The sequence below is a fragment of the Neodiprion lecontei genome, chromosome 3 (assembly GCF_021901455.1).
Source record: "Neodiprion lecontei isolate iyNeoLeco1 chromosome 3, iyNeoLeco1.1, whole genome shotgun sequence".
NCBI lineage: Eukaryota > Metazoa > Arthropoda > Insecta > Hymenoptera > Diprionidae > Neodiprion > Neodiprion lecontei.
The window spans coordinates 25,030,604-25,056,435 of record NC_060262.1 but is presented as its reverse complement, the minus strand read 5'-3'; the positions used below and the strand labels follow the sequence as shown (position 1 = coordinate 25,056,435).

The 25,832-nt window shown below is 39.6% G+C and overlaps 1 protein-coding gene across 3 annotated transcripts in view; it reads left to right on the top strand.

Annotated features, from left to right (window-relative positions):
* The window catches only part of LOC107226816 (tachykinin-like peptides receptor 99D), a 129,138-nt gene that overhangs the window by 95,013 nt on the left and 8,293 nt on the right, over window positions 1-25,832 (top strand). For all 3 annotated transcript variants that reach the window (XR_006903618.1, XR_006903619.1, XM_046735940.1), the window contains 2 exons: window positions 9,344-9,494; window positions 24,604-24,800. Coding sequence is in view for 1 of the 3 variants with exons in the window: in XM_046735940.1 (XP_046591896.1) it covers window positions 9,344-9,494; window positions 24,604-24,800 (348 nt within the window). In the remaining 2 variants the exon portion in view is untranslated. The remainder of the gene's footprint in view (window positions 1-9,343; window positions 9,495-24,603; window positions 24,801-25,832) is intronic.

Below are 25,832 nucleotides of genomic sequence, written 5' to 3'. Positions count from 1 at the left end.
TGATCACGTTCCCGACAATGCCGGTACCAACCCCAATCGACTCGGGTGAATTCTCATCCGTTGCGACGCGTTCGCATAGACAGCTTATATTATATTATCCACATGCGCACATTGCGCGCTAATAAAGTACCCGGGGCGGGGAAATATTGCTTTAATCAAAAGTAAGTTATCGCTGTGTATATTTACAATGTACATATACATGTATGTATAAGTTTATAACCGTCCGGGCTTGATGCCGTAAAATTCGACCTTTGCACGGTCTGGGTGAAAGCCTAGAAACTGTTTTATGAAAATGCACCTAGCACGTGATGAGTAGAACTTGGGGTAAAAAAGGCGGGAAAACCAAAAGAACCTTGATATTTACGTCAAAGTCAGATTGGCAGGTACTGAAGAACGTAGCGTCAAATTTTACAGCGAAGTAAATCAAGTAGCTAGAAAATCGTTTTCGAAAGGCAAAGCGAGTTGTACCTTCTTGTACTTCACAGACGCGTAGTACGTGCGCATTTGCTTTGTATTCTCTTGCCGCGAGTCATAACCAAGTTTGAGAGAATATGATAGCCTTAAGCAAACTGTAATGTAGTCACGTCTAGCCTTGGCACTTTGATGTGCAAACGTTGACGAATGCGAACTCGTTCTACGCACTTTAACCTGACCTTAATTTCGGGCGGAGTTGGCCATGTATAGGAAAAATGAAAGATCGTATTCTCAATTTGGTAAGATTTCGTTAACGATCGTTTCAGAAATTTTTTAATCAAAATTTACGCGAGTGTAAAAACTTCGATTAAACCTCTTGGAATGCTTGATTCTGAAGCCAAGTATTATAACACTGACAGGTCTGTGCGGATAATTATAAAAATTGGAACGCGCCGTTTCCCTTAATAAAATGAACGCTCGCCACCATAAATTTCAAGTCCGCGGATTCAAACCCTGTCGCCGAATGGTTGCCAACGTTTCTCCGTCGTTGATAATGTCGCGGAAATACATTAGTAGAATGAAAATTAAATCAGGTGGGTGTGTAGCACAACATTGTATATAAGAAATTCCCCCCCATGTCACGTGTAATGTACAGGTATAGGTACATAAAATATCTCTGTTTCGAGCAGCTGCCACGTGCAGGTTTCCACCAACCGAGGCATGAAGGCAGAGTGAGACGCGGTCTCGGGTAGCATTTTATATTATGAATTTAACGCCAGAAGAGCAGATTCTACGATAACAGACTGCTCTGTCACAGTCCGTTTTCTTGCGGTTCTAAACGATTTCCCCGAGTGCAAAGGGCGTGTTTTCAAAGAGCTTTATGAAAACAGTAATACCTCCATAAATTCGCACCCTCTGTGGCCGGGCACTCACTAAAAGCATTTCAAACCTCGTGACGCTCTTCGGTTTATAAAACGTTACGATTTCTGCGACGAATCGTAATGATCCATTTTGTTGGGTAATTTATCAAAGTGTCGCAAGGATGCACGCGAAAAAGGTAGTCGCTCCTCTCTTTGCTTCATGCATAAACCATTTCGAATTTTCCCAAATAAGCCACTTTATCGCGAGGTAATAAGCTTAACGACAGCATCAAACTCGGTCTCATTTCGCATTCGCAAACGCTTCGACAGCGTCGCGTACAATATTTGCTGACAGAATGTGATCCTTGATCCATCAATCGATCAGACTATCGATACGCGAGCTGCTTCTTCGTTTGACTAATAAATTTTTGAACTGCGAGACAGTTATTTTTTAAATACTGACTCGGTGTTTTTCGATAGACTTGATTTGAACCGATCATAAATCATAATCACATGGTAGCTACTCGAGTATGTTTTCTTGCGGGGACTTGAGAAACAACAATGTGAACAAGGATGTAGTATTTTTTTTTAGACACCCGAGGTTGAAGGCGATTGAGTTGAATATCAGGTTTTGAACTAATAAACGCAATAAGCTGTAAGATGAGACAAAATGGGGCGACGTTAATCAGCACAAACGGAGTAAATGAAATCCGATTTGAATTGTTTTACAGCAAGAAACAGCTCCGTTGTACACAGTAACCTTCCATTGCAAACAGACGAAAACTGATTCGTCGACTGGTGTTGATTAAACTTACCGCAATGTATACCGCGACGATGACGTAAGAACGATCATTATAAGAATTATAATATTACCATTGTGCGGAAGATTAATTGTTTAGAGAGGACTATGAGATAAAGTTAATAAAGAATTTACATAAAGGCTGGTGCTCGCCTTTACGGTAAAAGCGCGTCAATCCCTCGGTTTTGAAATGGAATCGCACCCTCTCAGCGGCCTGCAGGGGTGTAAATATGAGCGAGAGAGGTGTCGACAACAGGCTAAGAGTCGGAAAAATTTCGCACGGTTAGGCGACGCTTTTTACACCGAATAAAAATGAAACTCATCTGGCTCGTTTTAAGTCGCGACGTAATTTGAGGTGAAGCATCAAATAGGCTGGAAGCTCATTCGTGAATAGCGGCAAAAAAAATTCTCCAACTCCGAATTGTGCATGGAAGCATTTTGCGTTTCTTATAATTTCTTCAGCGCTATCAGTCACGGTGTCAAAGAAATAAAAGAAAAACCAACAGTCTTGTTGCCTTTCGCGCGGTGTTTAAATTTATTATTCTTTGCTCGACGTCGCTTTTGGACTTGAACGCTGAAACTAATTTATAACAGATGTTGGGTGATGAATTTATTTATTTATTTACTTTCATCTTTTTCTTAGTGATGAAGTTTGGTTTAATCGAAACGTAAAGTTTTACGCCGCACTGCAATTACGAGCCGCCTTTGTGGCGGTGAAAAAGCAAAGATTTTTCCGACAGAGGGATGAGATATCTGTGAGAAACTTTGAAGGAGAAAATTGCTTGTTCAGCAAGTCACAAGGGGTTGATGGGAGTTCGGTGCTGAAAATTCTCTGAAATCCGAGACGATATTACCGACATTCGATCATGGAATGGGAATAATATTTGTAACTCTGACGATAAAATCTTGAATATAATGTCGAAAAGTATTTCCGTCGTAAGTTTGTCTATGGCCGGAATATGCCGTCGCTTACGCGATTCGAATACTAATTTCTGCACTTTCGATTCACCTGGAGCGGTTGAGCGAATGAAGATATTGGATAAGCATAAAGGAAGAAAAGCAAAGAAACGGAGTCCTGCGGAGGTGAAGGTTACGCAAACGGATCAGGTTATTTCAAATATTCAGGGACGCTGTGCAATAACAATTCCAGACTCGCAGCCATCTACTTGCTCAATCTAAAGCAAAGTTCGCAACTCCTATTTCGCTCTATCGCGAAATCAACAACGTTGTATTTTCCAAGAAACCCGCGTTCCTCGCCGACTCTCGGAGGATTTAAGAATCCGTCTTACCTGCACTCTCCTCGAGGCGAACACAGAGCTGCGACAATCGTGTCAAACTACGTACAAAGGTATTCGCCAGTTCCATTGCTGCATCGGTAGATGTTGTGGAAGCCCGCGACTTTAATCCTAGCAAATCTTTAACCCTCTCAAAAGTTGCGAAGCCATGTAGCACCTGCAAATCTCACCCTGTCTCTCTCCTTCGCCCTCCGAACTACATGCGAAAGGAAGTGTTTTCAAGTTGTTAGATTAGGGATAAGAACGAAAAATAGGGTTCATTTATGCAAAAGCAAAAAGAAAAAGCACAAAGTGTGACGATAAGACAACAGTGTACACTGAACATGCGAACCTCTCGGAAACTACAGCGAAGTTGAAACGAGGTAAATCGGAACTTTTTCAAGCAGACGGGTAAATCTAGTTCAAACATTCATCTCTGGACAAGAGAAAGAATATAAGAATTTTCTTTTTTTTTTCAACCAAAAAAACCTTTCAGCAGAATCGCCGATAGCGAAGTACTCGCGACAATTTTTTCAACTAATACGAAACAAGTTTAGTCTTAGGCTAGAAGATTTAGGTAAACACCGGAGTGTGCCGTTTATCATACTCTCGTAGATGCATCAACACGGTCTGACGGCCAAAGTTATCCTTTGAGGAGTAGCTCGTGTATAACTTAGAAACTTGTTCTGTTTTGGCGTCAGAAGTAAAGCCCGCCTCGTTCATTCTTCGCGTGGCATCCTCGGGCATGGACGCACCCTCGGGATACGTTCGCCGCGGGTCACAACTGTGCATTCACGTCTCACCCGACATTCTTCGAGTGTTTGAAATGCGATGGAATTCCTGAATTCCATCTCGAGGAGGCCGCAATTCCAGGGTCAACCCTGCTTCCCCCTCTAGCGCAACCCTTTGCCTCTCGATCCCCGTTAGGATGGATCGATTCGAGCGAGGTCGATAACCATTATCCTTGAATGAAAATTAAAAAGTCATGTAGGTATTCAAGGATCGAGGAATTCTGTATTCATCCATGTCCCGAACGGCATTCGCCCTCAAACTGCAAATTAATATCGATATAATAATAATAGTAATAATAATATCCTTGAGCCGATTTTTATAATGAAAAATTATCACGCCACTTGATTATACCAGATTTTAGCCAAGGTAAAAAATTTTAGAGATAATCTTGCTCGAGAAAAAGGTTCGGCGACTCGGGAGTGCCGAACGAAGCGGAATGAAACCGCAGCCTGCATATGATTTATGGAACGGATCGTATAACTCAGGACGAAACGTTTTCATCCCGAACGAGATATGCCAAATTTTTTTTCCCCCTCTTTGTCGTCACCGGTGATAGAATGCATGCTCCTTTGCCGAAGAATGAATCCTTGCCTATGTAGTCGTTAATTGCCAGAGAAAAAAAATCACAAATACATTACATTAATTATACGTACAACGTGTAGCCTCGTTGAATTGCTACGAGAGAATTTAATTTTTGTCTCATAAGTCCGTAGAAATTTTAAGATTCGATTAAACCGATTATTCCTGAGCAAAAAATCTTCTTTTCGCAAGTTCAAAATGCACTTTATTCCCTACGGCTATGAGTCGTAAAATAATGTTGTACTTTGTCATTCGTTCCGAAGTACATATGAATTTTAATCCGATTCAGACTCTCTAGAATTCATAGTCTCACCCTGTAAATATTTTGAGGACTAACCGTGAGATGAAAAAAAACTCCAACAACATATATCAACACTTTTATCAGGACTCAGACAAAGTCCGGAAAGTTCGCCCGAGATAACGATAATGCCATAAAAATATCCCCGGGCTCGCCAAATTTTTTGCTCCTTTCCTCGCGTCTACTCGTCGATATTTCAACGACCGCGGTGGCTTTGCGCTTTTAATATACCGCGTACATACCCTCGGGCTAGTTTTATCGCATACTTTGGTACATGCCTAAGCGGTCTCCGGGCAAGCAGATGCGCATGTATCGGTATGTATTTGTGTTTATATATGTATCTAGATTAAAGACGTCCCCTCGCCGCACGTTGTGGCTCAAACTTGGTACAACCACTCGGACCTGCAGCACCCTGCTCATCGGAATATGGACCAAATGAAAATTACATGCGAAGCAAGCTTTCGCAAAATCCCCTGGATTTGGTCCCGGTTCGGCGCTAATGCACGCCTATACGTTTGTATATGTATATACGTCTGCCACGTACAAGTTGACCGTTGTAACTGTTATAATTACACAAAGCTTTGCAATGCAGTGAAGAATCTTCTTTTAATTTTCCCAAACACTCATTCTGTACGACCAATTTCATTTCAACGGTGAATTATTCATAAAAACCGAGCCAGATTAAGAGAAATTTATTTCCATAATATATCTCCAAATATCAAGGTACACGTATATCAAACCCAAAAATAAAAAAGGCATGACAGTTCTATTCTATACACAATTCTGAACAAAGACACTTCAATGCATTTTGCATTTTACGCATAAATAAAGAGAAAGCATGAATTCTACGAATTTGTTATTGAGATTTCATACGTAGACCTCGATATTTGGAGATATATGTATACGTTAACGTCGACATCGAACAGAGTACCCGCTTAAAAATTGTTGTTCTCATCGTTGGATGAGTAAATTCGTGAGCCTACGGAATAACAGTGCGATAAAGGAAAAATTGAAATGCTTTGGAATATCTGATCGCGGTGTCGAGTCTTGATTTTGGAAGATGAATGCTAAAGCGTGAGAAGAACATTATTGTCTGGCGCTGTTGTATTAACTTTACAAATAAATTCATACGACAAATCATAAATTAAGTAAATTGATCCCATTCACGAACGATTCGAGATGACAATTCGAACCGAGGACAACATTCTTCGAATCACGAGGATTACGTTGCAGGTAAATGTACCGAAAGGCGTAATTTTACCTCGGTACAAAGCTGACACGTACAGCAGACCGCATGAATTGCAACGATAAGAAGACGAGTTTTTTCATTGGTTGCATAGAAGAGCATCGCTCAGGATTTCTAAAGAAAACCGTAACGCATCGTGAAAACTGAAAGGTTAACGATGCTAGTTGAAAACGGTCTAGTCCCCTCCGTATCGCTCTAAATGCGAAAATTATACGCGCGTGATCCATACAGTCATAAATTATACAGCGTCTACAAGCGCATATAACGCGCAGCACATAGGCAGGCACGTATTTAGGTACCTGGTTTCCATAGCTCGTATATCAATCTGACGCCGGAGCAAACCCATAAAAAACAATAATCGACAAAGAAGGGCTCGTGGAAACGGCAAAGAAGTCAGCAGAGACAGGGGATTTGTTTACTTTGACAAGTACGTACACTGATAATAATTTTATTTTTCATAAGTTACTAAAAATGTCCTAGCGCCATGGTTATCGTCACAACACCGGCTTAACCCTTTGAGTCACGGTAGTAAATATTCTCAACACCTATTTTATATCCATTTTTTGTATATTCAGAGAACTTTTTTCTTTTTTCAACATATTTCTTTGCGGTTTTTTGCTACTTCTGACAGTATACTAATTGGTTTTCGATACTCGAGAGTAATTGTTGCGATACAATGTAAAATATTAACAAATTAATTGAAAGTTTGTGAAAATTGAAGGCAGAATTCATTTCCGAGAAAGTTACCCCTCTACACATAATACGTGTTTTAGATAAAACATAAGTTTTTCGGGTCACTAATTATCGTGTTTCAGATTTGTAATCGACGACCCCGAAAACCCCTGCACAGCATTGTTTTGACCGGATTCGAGAAAATTTTTAATTTTCGTCCGCCATATTGGATCCGTCGAGTTAAATATTTGAAATTTGATATCCGATTTGTATTCAGCGACCTGAAAAACCTTTGATCACCATCTTGTTACAAAAGTTGACTCAGTACAATAACGCGTGACTCAAAATATTAAATAATCTTCAAATTACATTTTGTTTTCAATTGTTCCGGAACCCTGGATAACCAAGCAATCAAGTTGACATCGTTAAATAAGAATACGATTGTCAGTAGGCATTGTTACATTTATAACACATTAGACCTGTAACATATTAGAAATTTCCTCTCCTAGAGCAACCGATGTTACAGAGCGCACAGCTCAACGACACGTGTATAATAATATTGGTGGGTATAATTTTAAGATAAACAATGGTGATAATGATTAATAATTCGGTTAAATCAAGGAAATTGACGGAAAGGGGAGAGGACCCGGTAAGCAACGCATTTCGCGGAATAACACTCGCTTTCGGAATCCCGTTGCTAATGAACGAATCTTTCGTTCAATTAATTATGCTCTCGAGACGTTAAACCGCGGCCTAATCCACCGCCGTCAATCTTGTGGAATTTATAACGTATTACTGTATCGGGGCTGAAGATTTCCTCGGGGTTCCTACCATTCGGCAAGCTCTCGCATGCCTACGCATAAATGACGACGTTACATCTTCCCGAGACATGTGTAATTTCACTATCAGCGCTCTTGCCCGATGGGTCGTTAAAAACTTCAAATCTCACGTTCTCCAAGCGAGAACTTTAATTGTTCCACAAAGTTTTAGAGAAATTTTACCCTAATCAAACTCACGGATGATTACGGATACCGAATTTTTAAATTTAAGCCCAATATTGTACATATTGTATAACTTATTAACAATTTTCATACTATTCAAACTTCTTGAATGTATTATATAACGTTTCGGAGAGAATTCACGCTATTCGGGTTTCAATTAAGACACTTCAAGACGTTTCAAGTACAAAGCTGGCGTCCCGTTCCGCACATCTAGAATGCCAATTAAGAATTTCACGGAAGTGTGAAGAAGAAGAATAAAGGAACAATTTTTTACACCGACGCCCCTTTTGTGATGAAGATTACGTAATGGAGGGTTAAAATGACCAAAAATTACCTGAATCGTCGTAAGATAATCATAAAAAAAGAAAGAAAAAAAAAAACCACTGTGTCGAGGGTAAGAAATTACTTTTCTTGATACATCCAAGCTGGCGGAATTTATTAATCTCACACGCCATAAAGTGAACATAACGAGTAGGAACAAAGCGTTACGCTGTATTGTATTATACACAATGTGTAACTAATTTGTAGTCATTCGCGAGCGAATTCAGCTGCACAGCTATTCGGCCATACCTATTATTAACACGCAACAACTACCCATATTAGTTTGTGATTCGGATGAAAATTACATTCGGTGCCGGCGTGTATAATACAAATGTAGTTATCCATATAGAGGGTCAATTTTATTGTTACTATAGTGGTAGGTATTATACAAAGTTCCTCCGCATGTCGTATTGTCCGAAAATTGCAACAACACAATAACGGCTGGAATAAGTAATAATACCAATTGTGACGAAATTTAAAATATTCGAGTTAATTCCGGTCCCGGTGAACCGCAAAACGAACATGGAACTTTGTTCAGGAAACGATTTTGTCACGAATTGTTTCACAATTTTCAACCCAGCAAAACAGATGACGCATAATTAACGCGATTGATTCTGGATGGTAATCAATGTCAATTCAATTTCGACTCCCGGCCGTGCACGCTGTTACACTCGTATCTTGCCTTGAAGCTAGACATGCCGTGGATATTCAATGACAAGAGAAACATCCTGAATAGCCAAATCATCGCGTCTTGGCCGACGACAGCCGAGAGTTTGAAGCAGTACCCTGATTGGTCCGAACGACTGTCATCCAAGACGCGTAGAAGGACTGACCGAAGCGATTCGGGAAACTCGATTCCGAACTGTGCCCGAGGCACGTCCTCACTTTCCTGTCAACTTAGGCTCAAGTTGACATAAGAGAGAACGCAGAACGCAAATAAGCGTGAACGCGTGGGAAATCCGGCGGACTTGATCTCGATTTCGAAGAAAAACGTAATACCGTTCATGGGTGTAAACTCGAGGACGTCCTTCGTGGAAAAAATACGTCCATCCGATACTCTACCTTGTTTATTCTCCCTCTGTTACAGATACAACGTGATATTCATGATACTCACGTACTTCCTGCCGATTGGATCAATGACGTTTACGTACGCCAGAGTTGGTCTTGAATTATGGGGTTCCCAGAGCATAGGAGAAGCAACCCAGCGCCAGTTGGATAACATTCGCAGCAAGCGAAGAGTGAGTGTTAGATTGAAATATTATTAGTTTAGCCAACGTACGTTTCACCGAATAAACTTACGGCGTACGTTACGTGTAGCCGCTTTATCTTTCGATCCGGGATGTACATTCGGAGACAATGAGTCTGAGACGGCTAATTTTCTACACTAGACAGTTATGTTGGCAACACTGAGAAACTTACAGCGCCATAGTCGGCCGAGCGCGAAACAAACTCAATCTGGATAAACATAACATAACCCATGACCGTCGAATCTAACCTTAGAATACGTGTCAATCCAACAAGTCATTATGTTATGTTTATTGAGATTGAGTTTGTTTCGCGCTCGGCCGACTATGGTGCTGTAGGTTTCTGTGTTGCCAACATAACTGTCTAGTGTAAAAAATTAGCCGTCTCAGATTCATTGTCTCCAATTGTACATTGCACGGGACGTGCTCTCCATTTCTCACAAAGTGATGCGTACGGTATGCATTCGTTCACCTGTACGTCTATGGTATTTTATGAAGATGAAACAGATCATTATGCGGCGCAGGGATGTTCGGCCGCTTTTAATTAACGTAATTATTTTCAATTACCGCTGCAGTTATACCATGTTGTACTGAATATTAATGCACCGCTGAGCAGACGAAGCGCCCAGCCGCCTGTAAATTATATGCTACAACTCTACGCTCGTACAGTCAAAATATAACCCGGTAACAGAGGAAAAACGTACACCGCGGATATTCTAGGATATTCAAAGATTGGAATTAAGATTAAAAAATGCCTGACAATGCTAGGTTCGTCTTACAAACCTTCACCTTTTAGCGTGAGGTTTAACGTGTTTTTACGATGGGATTCATGTTAGCTTCGGAAGATGAAGCTTAACCGATAAAGTAAAAACTAGTCGCGTGGAAGCAATTGCAACTATAAGAAACTAGTATTCTTCTTTTTCTTACCGTAAGAAAAAATTATACAAATCACATTTGCACTTCATGTTACAATTGAGCAATGAGGAGGCCAGTAATGTCGCAAAAACTGATCACTCTACGACGTAAATATTAATTTTTTCAGAAGTGCTCTATAAGCATCAAAAAGCATAAAAAAGCACAGATTAACGAATTAACTTGTACCTTCAACCTTACAACTAATTTTGCTAAAAATTGGCCTTCTTTTTCTCAGATTTGGTTGATAGCGAATATTTGCGAGGCTGTAACCTCGATAGAAAGGAACCCCCAGCTCGAAGGTGAACCTTCTATATCTAAGGTTAACAGAGGCGTAATAACGTAAAGATCTGGCGGCCAAGGTAGCCGGTGAAGAGTGTCGGGCGTTGCGTCCGACCCCACAATATCTGGATAATCCGAACTCGTAAAGCCGAGTTATCATATTATTTTATTACGTCCGCGAGATTCGGCGTTTCGGCAGTTACTCAATTTACGGCCACCAACGGCCAACACCATCGGAAAGAAGTTAGCGCGAGTTTACGGCGTTTCTGACGCTTCTCGTCGTTTTGATTGGCAGGAAGTTAGTGGATGAAAATCATTTCCTTTCCATCAGGTATACCTGAATAGTGGTGGGCTAAGCTCAGCGGCAAGTTGGGCCTCCGTTTATCGAAAACGCCGACACGTCGACCCGGCGAGTCTGGAGCAGCTGATTGAACGTACGAACAAAGGGAATAAGCAGAGGAGAGAGAGAGAGAGAGCATAGGGCAAATAAGAAAGGAAATCTTTTCAATACGCACGTTTTCAATTTTCCTGTAAAACAAAACCATTTCCATGCAAATCTTTGCACTATCGACTTCAATTTATATTGCCGAAAGCAAATCATCGATGTCGTTTCAACTTTCCAACGAAATTGAAATCACTTTGGTGAAGTGACAAGTTGTAAAAAAAACATAAACTTAAATGAAATATGTTTCCTTCGCAAATATACAAATACTTGTCGCTTCTGTACAGCATCGTTGGAGTTTAAATTACAAATTAAAAAATATTAGACGCCGATATTCACGAGGGTGAAAATTTTCGATGAAAATAAAACGAAATGCAAGTTGATAAGAGAATTTATGCGATTGCAATCTGGGTAAGTATCAATGCCAGGTCGGAATCTGAGGCAGAGTTTGAAAAAAGTTTTGATCGCTCGATTTAATGGAGGCGTGTGTAACGTTGATCAGGAGAGATTCGCCCCTCGAACGCTTCGGACTGAAACAGCCCCATCAATTTATTCCGGTATCCCAATTGACGTGTCGTATTTTTCTTCGACGTTGGTAAAAAGTTTCTCACTTCAAATTTTACGTTCAATCAAAAATTAATTTCACACAGCCGTTGATGACGGGTAATTAAACCGTCGGTTTAACGTTAATTAAACCAGCGATTAGGACTGGGGGCGGGGGGAGGGGGGGGGGGGGGGGGGAGTTTTTCCGAAGGGTTCAGAGGTTCCGTTTGGCCTGACTGAAGGCGCGGCGGTTCTCGCCTGTCCAACATCACCACCGTAAGTACCGATAAGGTGGAAACACGATCTGCAAGAGGATCGAGGAATTTCCCCGTCGCCCTGCTGCAGCCTCCCTTCACCTCGACAGCAATCGATACTGCTGTTAAAATTTCTCTCCCCGCTGGGCACGATTCGCGCCTGAGAGCTCCGTCGTGCTTTAGATTTACCTGCTTGTACAGGGCTGTACAGTGAAATTCTCACTTTGTACAGACGGCCGCAGACACGTGGCCAGAAAGCGCAGGGCAAACGTTAAACTCCATTATAACTTACGTAATTAGGTGATTCTCTCGTGGACCCGCGAACCGAAGCTTCCCTGCCATCCGTTCCTAGCCTCACTATACGTTGATAAGTTGTGTCACTCCCATTTCGCATTTTACCACGGACACTATCAGCCAAGGAATCTTGTCTAACAATAAATGGCACCCACCCTATTAGCGAAGCTGCCATCGGGAGGAATTCCTAGTCGCGGTTACATACATGTATATATATGTACACATGCATACATATATGTATATTTTTAATTATATATCCTTCTTACCCTGTATAATTAAACAAGGGAGTCTTAGCCCTTTAAGATAAAAGCATGTTACGAATAGACGAATTATTTGGTTGCTGCGTCAACCACTATTATTGTAAAAACTGTTTTTCTCTGGACGATAACTTGAGAGCAAACATTTTCTTGAATATAAAATTTTGCCCTGTATTTTCTGTGCTTCACTGTGGCGTTTGCTTTATTATCGGAGAACCCGTTTATTTTTCTTGTAACAAAGAGTTATAGCACATACATTTTTTTAACCATAACCGAAGAATGTACGCAGTTCTGGATACAAAATAAAACTGAATTTCGACACTGTAATAGGAAAATCTAGTGCGTGTTACTATTCTTCTTGATTATGTTCAATCTGTGGTAATATTTTTTCTTGTAACTACGGCGATTATCTGTTGTTGGTGTCAGAATAAAATTACATCAAGGCTTTATTTAGTTGGAAAAACGTAGCGGACTAACAATAAGCGACCGAAGTCAATGTTGCTACAACCATAAAATATAGTATTGCCAAGTATAAGCACGCTAAATAATTGTATCATATTTTCGTGATTACAAGAATATTTCAACCTTTATCGTAACGATACCCATTTTAATAGAATTTTCTAGCGAATGCATAAAACAAAATTTTTCTCGTTGTCAACGTCACGTCGAATGACAAACTCGAATGAATTACTACTATTCTACATGACGAGTAATTACCGTAATGGATGATTATGATGATGACGGGTGTGTGCGTGTTTAAATTTGCAGATGCGAAACGCACACGCCCATCCCAGAATTTCTGTAACTAATTGTAAGCACCGTGGTAGACCTTGTCGAAGTTAATTCGTCGATGTATCATAACTATACAACGGTGCTGGAGTTTCTGCACCCTAAGAAGATTAACACACCCCATTTCGACTAAGCCTCGCATATTTTTGTCCCTCTAAACTGTTTACAGACTTGCATATAAGGTATTCTACGCCAACTGGACAAATGATTCTCCCTCACCATTTTTCATTTCGTTCATAATTTTTTGTATGACTTTCCTCGTTCTAAATAGCACTCCTGAATTATTTCAGATTTTTTGCCTTCGCAATGGCTTTGTATATTCACTTGAATAAATGCAGGAAACAAATTCTTAAATTAGCTTACAATTAGTTTTTGATATTTTTATTGGTAATTCTTCATTTTTACGCGCCAAGCGGATAATGTATACCTACGCGTATAAATACAACAATTACCAATAAAAATACGAAATTGAGTAAATTTAGAATTTTTTTTTTCTCATTTTTTGCAATTATTCAACAAATGTAAAAAAAATAGTTTTCACTTCCGGATTTGATCTTCACTATTCGTACGTAATATACGTACATGAAGCTGCGTCTAAAAACCTCCCGATATAAATTAAAACTATTCACAGCTAATAGTATTCGTTCCTAAGTTTGCTTGTAATTATAACCTGCGACAGCAAGGAATATAATGGCGGCCTTTCGAGATTTCACGATTATAATACAGAATTGCAGAGAACGGCAGTTACCTAAGTACCTACCGTACAACGCAGCGATATCATTTGTTCGAGGTGAAACTTTACAATATGCAAATCAGAGATAATGCGCCCCGCGGAATCGCAATGAATAACACGCGTGCCCACGGCTGCACAGTACTCGGCATTTATGTAACGCTTCGACTATCTATCCCAACGTAAATACGTTATAACCGAAGTGCCCTGCATCCCGTGAAGCACATAGTTTACGGAGCGTTCGATCCTTTTCGTCGACCACTCTCTTGCTAAATCGATTACGAATGCAACAGCCGAGCGAGTCGCGTATACACATATTGTAATACATGCAAATTTCAGACGGTCCACTGATTTCATTCTTTTTTCTTTTCCTTCTTTTTTTCAATTCGTTCATTTACTTTTCCTGCAAATAAAGTTGACGAGTGATGTAATTGCGAATGAAAAAGTTTTTACGTCAATGACTGGATTGAAGAAAGAAATTATTTCTTTATTCATTCATTCATTCATTCATTCATTCGTTCATTCGTTCATCATTCATTTATTTATACTTGTTGCCTGACTGTTTTTCCTCATTTCAAATTCCTGGCGTAATTTCAATTTCACTCCGTATCTTCCCATAGTTCGTAGTCTACGTAGTTACGTAAATACATTATAATATGACACTGTAAAAATATTAGGTGTCTTGTGTTAATTAATAGTAATGTCCAAGGCGATAAGTTGTCTCGTTCATCCACCTTAGAAACAGACTCGGTCGTTTTAGAGGTAAAACAATAGCGCATGTATAATTATTTGTATAGTGAAATTTGTTGCGTCACATTATCTGTCGCGCTTTCGCCTCGCGCCACGTGGAGTCTATTTATTACATTGAATCACATTTTACCGCAGAGAGATTTCACTCACCCATGATATTACGTGTCTGCGAAAAGCCCAGGTAACAGCCACGTTGTCTCTCGCTGTATCTCGAATACAGTGAAATCAGATCACGTTGAGTAATTTTCAGTAAAACAAAACAGGATAAAAAATTTTGGGTAACAATCGAACCACAATTCGTTTCAATCAATTCTTTCACCGCGGGATTTCCATATCAACTAGCTATTCACCAAAAGTTGAAAAATTTGATAATTCCAAAGGTATTAGTGAAGTTAATATTTTTTGTACGAGTTTCTTGACTATCTCGCACACTTATTAATATTTTCTGTAATCGATACGAATTCTCAACCAATTTCCATGCAACGATACAGTTTTATCTCGTATCCCAGACCTGTTCGGTGTCAGCTTTCTGCCCCAGCTCTTAAAAATTAAGTACAACATAATCTTCACGCGTATCTTTTGGGCCTCCGTTAAAATTCCACGCCCGTGTATAGAAATATGCTACATCCACGGCGTAATTATTTTTCCACTTTGCGAGAGTAATAAGAATTCCTCAGGCATATTATAATTGAAGTAGAAAAAAATACGTCGGCAGATTAAATAATTACGACTCGGATTATCCAGAATCAGCCAACTTGAAAATCCCTTATCCCTTTTAGCCGGAAAACATTGTCCAAAATGATAAAATTTTGTAATCCCTGCAGTCGTCAAATTCGTTTTCACACCGGATGAAATTCTTTCACTTAAATAACTCCTCGACGTGAATTTATTCTCGAACCAACATGAACTTATTGCAATAGTTGAAAAGTGAGAATACTCAAGTAACGCAAAGTAGCCAGAACTACAAATTCCTCTCTTTCTCAGCTACCGGCAAACGCGTTGTACCCACACTGCGAGTTTGTGAGAAATGTGTGAAATCTGATACCTTGATTCGCACAGCTTGTCGCGAAGGGGTGAAAGCTTCGAGAGCAATTGAATCGGCTGGTCCCTTTGAGGACCTTATCACGTCCGCAAGTGTGATTAAGTTTTTACGCCCGGAACGCGACTGCCGGCCGTTTGCCGTGTCGCCTGTCTGACTTACCGTTGACTTTTTCCACTCGCTCCACAGCGTTTCTGGTGCAATCACGTTACGCGGCTGCGGCTTCGGCCGTGCCCAAACGATTCGCGGTGAGATTAGGTGTGATTTAATTTCGCCGAGGCTTTCCGACGCATTTCGATTAGGACCTTGCCCGCGAGACTGACAAACGGACCGACCTTCAGACGAGCCAGTTTTGCTTTGAACGCGAGATTTCATTGAAAATATTTATAGGTATGTACGGCTAATCGGCTGAGGAAGACCAAGCGAAGCTATGTATCGTGAACGATGTATTTCGATTTCGGATTTGAACCTCGTTAATTATGGGGGCACGCAAAGAGGAAAGATCGACAAAATTTTCAAAAGCATACATTCAGAGAACGCGGAGAAATTCTTTCAAACACGTATTGAATAATTGTGTAGGATTGGTGAAGGAATAAGCTTCTGCGTTGATATATTTTCGATTTGGAGAGCAGAGATAACGCGGACAATTTCGTGGACTGGTCGGGTATTGAGAGTCTTTCTACTTTCGTGGCACGGTTTTGAATTTTAATATTCAGAACGCGGATATAACACGCGAGTGTATTTTCCAATATATTGGAGTATAAACGAGTCGACGGAACTGTTGTGAGAATCAAATACAAATCAGAACTTTTTAAATCAGTCAGAAACTCTCCGATTTAATTATAAAACGAAAGCCCATTTGCGCACCGGTTTATATACGATATTTTCCCGCGTACTGCACAAATATAATAACAAGCTTTCGGTATTATACCTTATAATATTGATATACAACCTTTTTCCAAACCAAAAGATTCAATAAAAGCGTAAGAAGCTCGTAAAAAAAAAGTAGTAAAGAAGCTTGCTTGCATACTGATATTTCATCTTCGTCCCGTCGTCCTTTTCCTTTTTCTCTTCTTTTTTCCAATTCGTTCAATTCTATATTCGACCTTTTTTTGTACCGAACAGGTACCCGCCAGGATTCGGCAAACGACTGAATGCCTATACCCAAAGCGCGTGTTCGTCTCAAAAGCCTGATTCGTTTGTAACGTTGTTCACGTTTTCAACTTTTATTTCTTATTCATCCCACGCGAAAATTGCGAAAGAAAGAATAGTTTTCCCGCATCTCACGGTGTCACCGTTTAAAACGCAATCCAACACTGAATAAAAGGAAGCAGGATTCTTTGCCGCCTACGTACGGCTCACGTCGCCTTACGGGACGTCTACATGCTCTTGAAATCTAATATTTCGTAAGGGTAGTGAGGAATGTGTAGCGAGAGGATACTTGCAGCGAGACATATATGAGATTTACCATTTCCTACTTACTCCGCAACTCAATCTAGCTTTCACTTAACGGCGTGACGAAGTGATTATTTACGGCTAAAAACGCGGAAAATATTTATATATATAATAGGATATTTATATATATAATATCCTATAGCCAGTGATTTCACGTTGGGGTAAAAATATGCCAACAACCAAAACGTAGAATTGTCAAAATTCTGATATATCTTTATTCATTCCGACAATTTCATGTTACGGCTCCGCATATACTTCACGTTTCTACATCTTGACTTTTCTACATTTCAACATTATATATTTTCAGTGTTCCGAAAAATAAATTTTCACGTCTTTGAAAATTTGATATTGCGATACATTGGTTTTCATGTTTCTACATTTTTACCCCCGGTTTTATTTCGAAAATTTGCATTTGAAATCAAACGAGTGCTCTTTACGACATTCGACGCTGCACGCGAGATATTTACGGTGAAATTTTCCACGCTATCAAATCGCTATTGCCCCTATCTTAGCGAGTGATTTTTGGCAAATATATCGACAAGCGCGATAAGCCGTAACCCTCACGAGTCGATTTAACACGGAAAAGCGGAAGTTCAATAATAAACGGCTTTACTCGTATCGGGGAAAACGCGTCGCACCCTTCGTACGTGTATAATCTTGACAATGACATATTTGTGCAATGTATTACACAAGACAGAATTCCGCTATTATATATGCGAAGCACTTTTCTCCACTTGCGGATCACCGACTTTAACGCCTCCAGAGATTTCGCATTCCGGGCGACTACCAACAACTAATTCGTATACACGATATGTATAATTGAGTAAAAAAAACAAATAAGTACTAGTGACATTTGTAATTAGTAATACATTAAAAAAACTTTCAAATCAATCCAAAAATTTTAATGGCCCTACTGGAACATTTTTTTTTCTATAACCGTGTATTTAGTGCATCGAAGACGAAAATAACATTTTATGAGAAAATGTAAAATGTACCTATGAGATGAGAAAGCCACGATAACGTTTTTTCTACAACTTGAACAAGCCACAAAAATTTCACGAGAGTATTCAATCACGTTTTTCCCGTCATGTCAGAGGATTTTTTCCGTTACATGATGTACATAAAAAGATATTCCAAGCGTAGTTATACTCTCAAACTTTTGACATTTTAATGAGGCAGAAACAATGTATTTCCATTATAATGGCAAGATATAGCCTACGTTCCGCTATATTATAAGCACTCAGATTTCCGAACTGTTCAACTAAATCGTTCCTATTTCTCAGTTAATTTCTTCGTCGATTTTCTGGGAAAGACATGAAGGGATACAAATTGATCGATAATAAAAATTTCTCCCGCACTTGTGAAATAAGACTACGAACAATGTTCAAAATTTCAATTTAAAAAGTCATTTCAGTTTATTCGCGTAAGTTGCGCGTTTCACCGTCATCTCGGTAAAATTTCAATCTCGAAGAATTACCAAGCATCCCTACGCATTTAGTGTAAGACGAGAAAGTGGATAAGAGAGCGGAGATTAACCAACCCTTTGTACAAAATTGTAAGGACCCGGAGTTAAGTCTATCTTGACAAGTCTATATCACGACTCTTACCCCTGTTATAACTATCGCCGATTCCATGTAAGGATGGCCGTAATTAGAGCGTTCGAAAAAGCCGGTGAAACCTTATCGCTTTAGCTGAACGGGTTCCGACAATTTCCCGTATTTCTCATCGCCCGCTTTATATAGGAGACGATCTTTCCGAGCACAAAGCCCGCCAACTATTCTCTCCGGTGTTCAGTCCCTCGCGATGACAAATTGTCACGTTGAAAATAACACAGACTGAACATTTTTGATCCGTATTATCGATGGCTAAAAGTGAGCATAAACGTAAAGAAATAATGCAAAACCTGTAGTTACATATACAAGTGTTCAAAGTCGGTATTTTGTCCGTTTAATGTGCAGAAAGTTGCATGCTCGTATTTCTCACGAAACGATACTTGTCAAGTTAATTTCGTCGCTTTTTCCACGTCAAGCTTCAACCGCCCGTGGAACGACCTATATATATATATATATATATATACACACGTGAAAGAGGTGCTCCAAGATTTGTAATGCGTGATTTGCAAGTATATTATAATATATATATTAATTTAAAGAGAATCACAAAATGGATTAAATGTTCTATCAAGAGAGATTCCCACGTTGTAAGTATAACTGATGACTAGGTCACGTCAGGTGTAAACTTCAGACAACGAGCAGGTTTTTTCCACCGAGAAAAATGTAAGAGCACGAACGGGACACTTCTGGGACAATAAAATCACTTTGTAGTTTGTTTCATAGATCTTGGTTCAGCTGCGAAAACTTGGAGCTTGCAGGTCTTTCGATTGAATCCCGATAAAGAGTGCGCGATGAAACTTCGGCGGTGACTTGGCATTGAATGTTCCCGCAGCATTCTGTTCACGTTTATTAGATTTCAAGTTGGAAGTTGGGCTTCAGCGTTGACTTGACTCAACAACTTTGGATATGTGACAGGATTATTTCTTTACCATCTAAACGAAAAGTCGAACTTTTATACATGTATAATTCTAGAATGCACGCGATCTTGTTATTCACGGTTTCTGCTCACGTAAACTGAGCTGCCACGTTACACAAATGATTTTAAACCTCATGATCAAAGTCAAGGTTAATCAAACGTTGAGATAATTGGTCGGCCAATTTGTAGGATATATTCAAACCATTCTTAACGAAACGCGGCGGCAACGCGCGAATGCTGGAGTTAAAACGAAGCCAGCAATTAGAACGCAGTAATGGGCAATTAATACGACTCCCTTGTCATTATCGGAAATATTATTTCACTCCGTTACCAACTTTCCTCGATTCTTGAAACCCATTACACTCGGCCAAAACTTCCAAAATTCCTATCAGTCTGTGAAGAGCAGCGAAAGATCCTTGATTCAAGAAAATTATGTGTTTGAACTGTCACCATGAATTGAGACAAAACAATATTTGACACAATTGAAGATCGAATCGATCAAACCTGCGGTAAAACTCACGCTTTCGATCAGATTTTTCTTAATCGTAAGTTTGATATCCATCGACATACATTTCGATGATTTTTCCCCCTCAAACGAAAGCTTCCTATGCGTACACTGTACACGCGCATTAAGCATTCTATTATACGCGTATCGCGCGCGATAGTGCAGCTTTCACAAAGCACCTCTGAAGCAGTGACTGTTGGAAGGCTTTTGTTCATTCTTTGCTGTTATTGCTTAAGGGTGTCCAGGAAAGCACGTAATTTATATCGTACCTCCCCTCGTACGTCGTAAAAGCAACGACAAAGGGTATAACGGGGCAAGAGCGGTCTGACCACTGGTGTTATACCTACAAGTCGTGGGTCACATGCACGCTCGCTTTGTCTACTTTTCAATATTCGCTTCATGGTGCACACAGCCACGTCCGATCCCCCACAACCCAGTTATTATACCGGGGATAAGGTTGTTTCTTGAATTTATCCCACAATGCCTCGATTCGCTATACGTAATGACGGAAGACCCGTACCGAATTACACTGCAATATACCCGGTCTCAATTACTTGCGACACTGAGGCAGGTCCCTTTCACACGCAAGGTATTTAACAGCGTGCGCATGCAGTTACAAGTAAAAATAAATTAATTAGTGAATGATTAGGTTAGGTTAGGTTAAATCAAGTTAAAAGCTTCTTGTTAAGATGTAAGAAATAAAATCGGCGAAGGAAAGCAGAGCGCAAAGAATGTGTGAATAAAAAGCAAGACTAATGGTAAGATGAAACATTTGGTCTAGAAAGTCCCTAAAAACGGTAAGATGAAGCAGTGATTGGTGGTCATGATAAGAGTTTAAGAGTGTCTGTAGTGAATATGTCATTTTAGACGGTCGAAAACTTGAATACTATATATAGTTTGGTTTCTGACAATTCTGACCAACGTTTTTCAGCGATTACTCCGCCGACTACGTTGATGTTGCAAAAAAAACTAATCCGAATGGATGCCCGGGTCTGTTCGTAAAACAATTTCATCGAATGTGGGAGAAGCAAAAAAATAAATCGTACCAGTTATGAACAGAATTATAATACGCGTGGCAAAGGTTGACCAGTACACGTTACAGCCCGCAAAACGCAGCTTTCGAAGCTTCTTGTCTCGGGGTTTATATTAATACTCACCACAAGTGACAGGACAGTGCAGCTTTACCGCACAAGAAGATCGAACCGGTCCTCGTTGCTCGGAGCAAAAACGAGGATAAGGGTTTGCCGCAATTCCACATCAAAACGTTACCCACAGATAACGGACGTCTCTATGGAGTTTGCGGTTACCATCTGTCTGGTGATTTCGATCCTGCGTCTGATACGCAACGTGAAATTGTCTCGATACCCGCACAATGATGACGCTATAACGATTTTTTGCATTCGACGACGCGGCGTAAAAATACCTCCCCAAATTCTAGGATTTCACTTTTTTATCAGGTCCTAATGGCAGGCGCAGCGAGAGACGGACAGAGTTGTCGTTACGTCTACCGACGTGAATTTATTTTCTTTCGTTTCATTGTTACACGATATGTTGCATAATGCGAATAGGAGCAAAAGGAAAAGAAACGGACGAAATATTAGCAACTTTTGTTTTTTTTTGCCTGTTTACCGCGAAAAATATCGTTATTGCGTAACGATCGGTTTAAACGTGGACGCACTTCAACTTCGGACGATTAGGCTCCTGAATTCTGACCGAAACAGTCTCGCTACGACGAGTCTACTTCTTTTACAGCAAAGCGTAATTTCCAAACGAAAAAGGCTTGCTTGATCAGACGCTCAAAAGGTTTGTCTTGTCGAGGCAACTAGCGGATAGATTGAACACTCGAATCAAGTGGATGCCGTTAATCATTAGGGGCAAAAACAGACGAGTACCACACGAGGATCTCGACCACGGCTCTGCGGTTTAGCCGGATCTGTTTTCTTCTCTTCAATATACATATTATTATATTCTATATTGCTTCTACTCGAGGGCTGCTGTTTTCCTTCCCTTCCGAGTAATTTCGTAATAACATCGTGCCGATCAGTCGTCTCAAAGTACGTAAATTCACTTCTGAAGCTTTCAGTCCATCAAACATGTCAACTTGTCGGAAACTGTTTCTCCTCGTTTTTTTTTTTCTTGTTTTTTTCTTCTTTTTCCTTTTCTACGGATTGAAATCTGGTCAGATGAGCTTGCAGGCAGTTGAAATCCTGTATACGTAATCTCGCGTTAAAGCAGGGTCGTTACCCACGACATCCGACACCGGAAACGGGAACGAGATTCGCGAGCGAGAATTTGTGCAGGTCAGGATTGGCTACTTCCGGGTAGAAACATTTCCACAAGCTCCGACAGGCTTCTGGCGCACTTTCGGCATTTAATTATCTCCATTAAACGCCACGTGATTTTTCATTTGCCCTCGAGGGATAATTTTTATATTACCTAGTCCATAGTTCTCGAATAATCAATTATAATTAGCAGTTTGTAATAAGAGAACGATCTGATAATCGTAACTATCGAATTATGAGTCATTCGGTATAACATGTAAGCCCATTGTGCTTTTACCGTCTTTGAAGTGCCGCTTTCTTTTGAATCCAGAATTTTTTCATTAATTAATCTCTCTTGATAATCTGTGGAGTAAGATTGTATTCCTTTTCAAATCTTTTCTCACTGTCCGAAGCTTCGGCATTGCAATATAGATGTTCACCTTTGATGAATCCCTCACCGAGGAATATTCGCCATTTCCATGTACCGAGTACAACGGATTGTATCATTAAGACAAAAATTATATAAAAATGGAAACAATGACACGGACCTCTGAGGTAAAGAAAATATTTTTCAAAGTCAAATCGTTTCGCCAGCGAGCCCGTCGACCAATAACATTACGAAAACTGATGTAAAATTATGATTATATCAAAATAAATATCCCGCTTTTCAATATAAGAAGCTTTTATAGGAGGGATTCTTATCGCTATATCGTGAAAACGGATCAAACAAACCCCTTATGTACAATACATCGGCGATTCAAAAGATCTTTCAGGCTTGAAATTACCCTTCAGTAAGTCGGCAGGTCCTCGAATTTTCGAGAAGAGAATAGCGGTAAAAATTTCAAGTGACTCAATTATTCAGCGGGTTAACTTATTTCCCAAGAAGATTGATTAGCCAGAAATTAATACTTTTTATTAATTTTATTACGAAATCGTCATACATTGAATTTGTAAAAAACAGTCTTCGGAATTAAATGAACCGTCGCAGAGTAGCACCGAAAGAATTCACTAGATTTTCAACCATTTTTAAGCAATATGAAACGAAGCATCGATATCGAAGCTTCACCTTTTTTCCTCAATCTCCGTATCTCAATACAATAATAATAATTTCATAAATACCGAATGTACGACAATCTCGTGATGTAATTGATAAAAAGTATGGTCATGAAATCTTTTTTCAACCATCAAATACAACGTACCTGGCGATTTGTCTTCGTAGTTGAAAATTGGTTTATGAGACGATTGCGAGTTGGTTAGTGAAAGCTCCAACACATTGATTTACGAACGTGATCTAAGATGTTACAGTCATTTTTCCACCCGGTTGCGCTTCGACGCTATACGTAGAGGAAGCCCGAGGTGACAGCACATAAGCGAATCTTTGAGCGATGAAAGCGAGGCACCTGCCAAAATTTAAATTGAAATTTATATGAATCGTTTACTCGAGTTGGTGGTAGAAAATGTTTCAGACGTCGCCCGAAGGCGAGTGTCTTACTACCGACTACATAAATTTTCACAAAATTCATCATTTTGACGAGACTGCATGATGCTCGCAGGCTCCAACGTCTCGGCGATCGAATTGCATCTTAGCGTTAATGAAAAAAAAATTATACGTACTTGCGCGGACAGACACAAAATAATTAGATTGTACGTATTTTTCTCTTTCGTCGAAAAAGATAATTTCTGATGTTACGAGCAATTGAATTTCACTGATTTCTTAATGCATTAGATATACTTCACCACGAGTGACGTCATATTGTTGTAGTTTTAAACCTGCTGTATTTTAGTCAATTTTTGTTGAATCAAAAAAAAAGAGAAAACGACACCTGATTATATTTTCATTTTTCTGTTCAATACGTATGCGAAATTTATTAGTCTCTTAGCCCGAAAAATTTTTCTGCCGCTGATAAATTCTCAGCAGCTTCCGGCCTCGGTTCGCCTGACGTAAAAATACAAAATAGCGCTAAATCTGTACGTCTTCACCTTAATGAATCGCATCCTTTCAATTCGCATATCCGTAACGAATCTATCCCTATCTAAATGAAAATTCCCCGATTGTTTCAGGTGGTCAAAATGATGATCGTGGTCGTGGTGATATTCGCCGTCTGTTGGCTGCCTTTCCACGTTTATTTCATAGTGACTTCCTATTTACCGGACATCACAAACGAGCCCTACATTCAGGAGGTCTTTTTAGCGATCTACTGGCTAGCCATGTCGAACAGCATGTACAACCCCATTATATATTGCTGGATGAATTCGCGGTGGGTATAATATACGTATACATTAGGGTAGTCCTTGTTTGAAGGCAGGAAAATTTTTGATTGGACCATCCCCCCACCCCCCAGATCTATTCCAAATCATTCAAAAAAATCTGTGTCCAGTTTCAGGACGCTACGTCAACTGGAACACGTGCCTCAAAGCCACGAAAGTCTTAAAAGGAAAATGTATCTAGATTTTATAACCACTTGCTTAATTTTTTTCAGGATTTGTTACTATCATTATAAGCAACGACTCTGCCAAGTTTTAAAACGTTGTTTTCATTTGTACCAAAGTCGTAAAAAAAAACGAAGTAAGTGGTTATAAAAACTACGTGTATTTTCCTTTTCAAACTGTCGAAGCCTCGAGGCACGTATTCCAGTTGACGTCACGGCTTGAAACGTTACAAGAAGTTTTCTTAAATGATCTGGAACAGATCTGAGGGGCGACCCGGTGAATATTTTTATGCATATAAATATATATATATATATGTGACGTTCAACAATGATTGAACTAACATTTAACAGGCTCAGACTTTTTTAATATAATTATCGAAGTTATAAAATTAACCAACATTGTTATCAAATTTAATGATTCTCTATAATCTTAAGAAAATTTAGATTCCGAGGAGTACACAAAGTGTCTCAATAATTCGGTGTATCGTTAGATATGCGTCCATAATTAAAAAATCGTGCAATCCGTTCAAGTGCCGCATCGTAACTTTATTGAATACCATTTCTCCAAATCGTCAGTAACAATATAGAGGAAAAATAAATTTTATGCTCACAAATGACTCCAAAGAAAGGCGGTCTCTATTATAATAGAACGTTATAGAATTTCGATGAGTTGTCTTCCAAATCTTGGATAATGTGAAAAGCAAAATTTTGATACAAGAATGATGGAGAAAAAACGTGAGCCAATTTTCGAACGGTGAAAGCGCCATATACGTATAGTATAGTTATTCACCAAGAAGATTTGCCATATTTTAACGAACTATCGAGCGATGCTTAAATCTTTTCAATTTATCGTGGATCCTC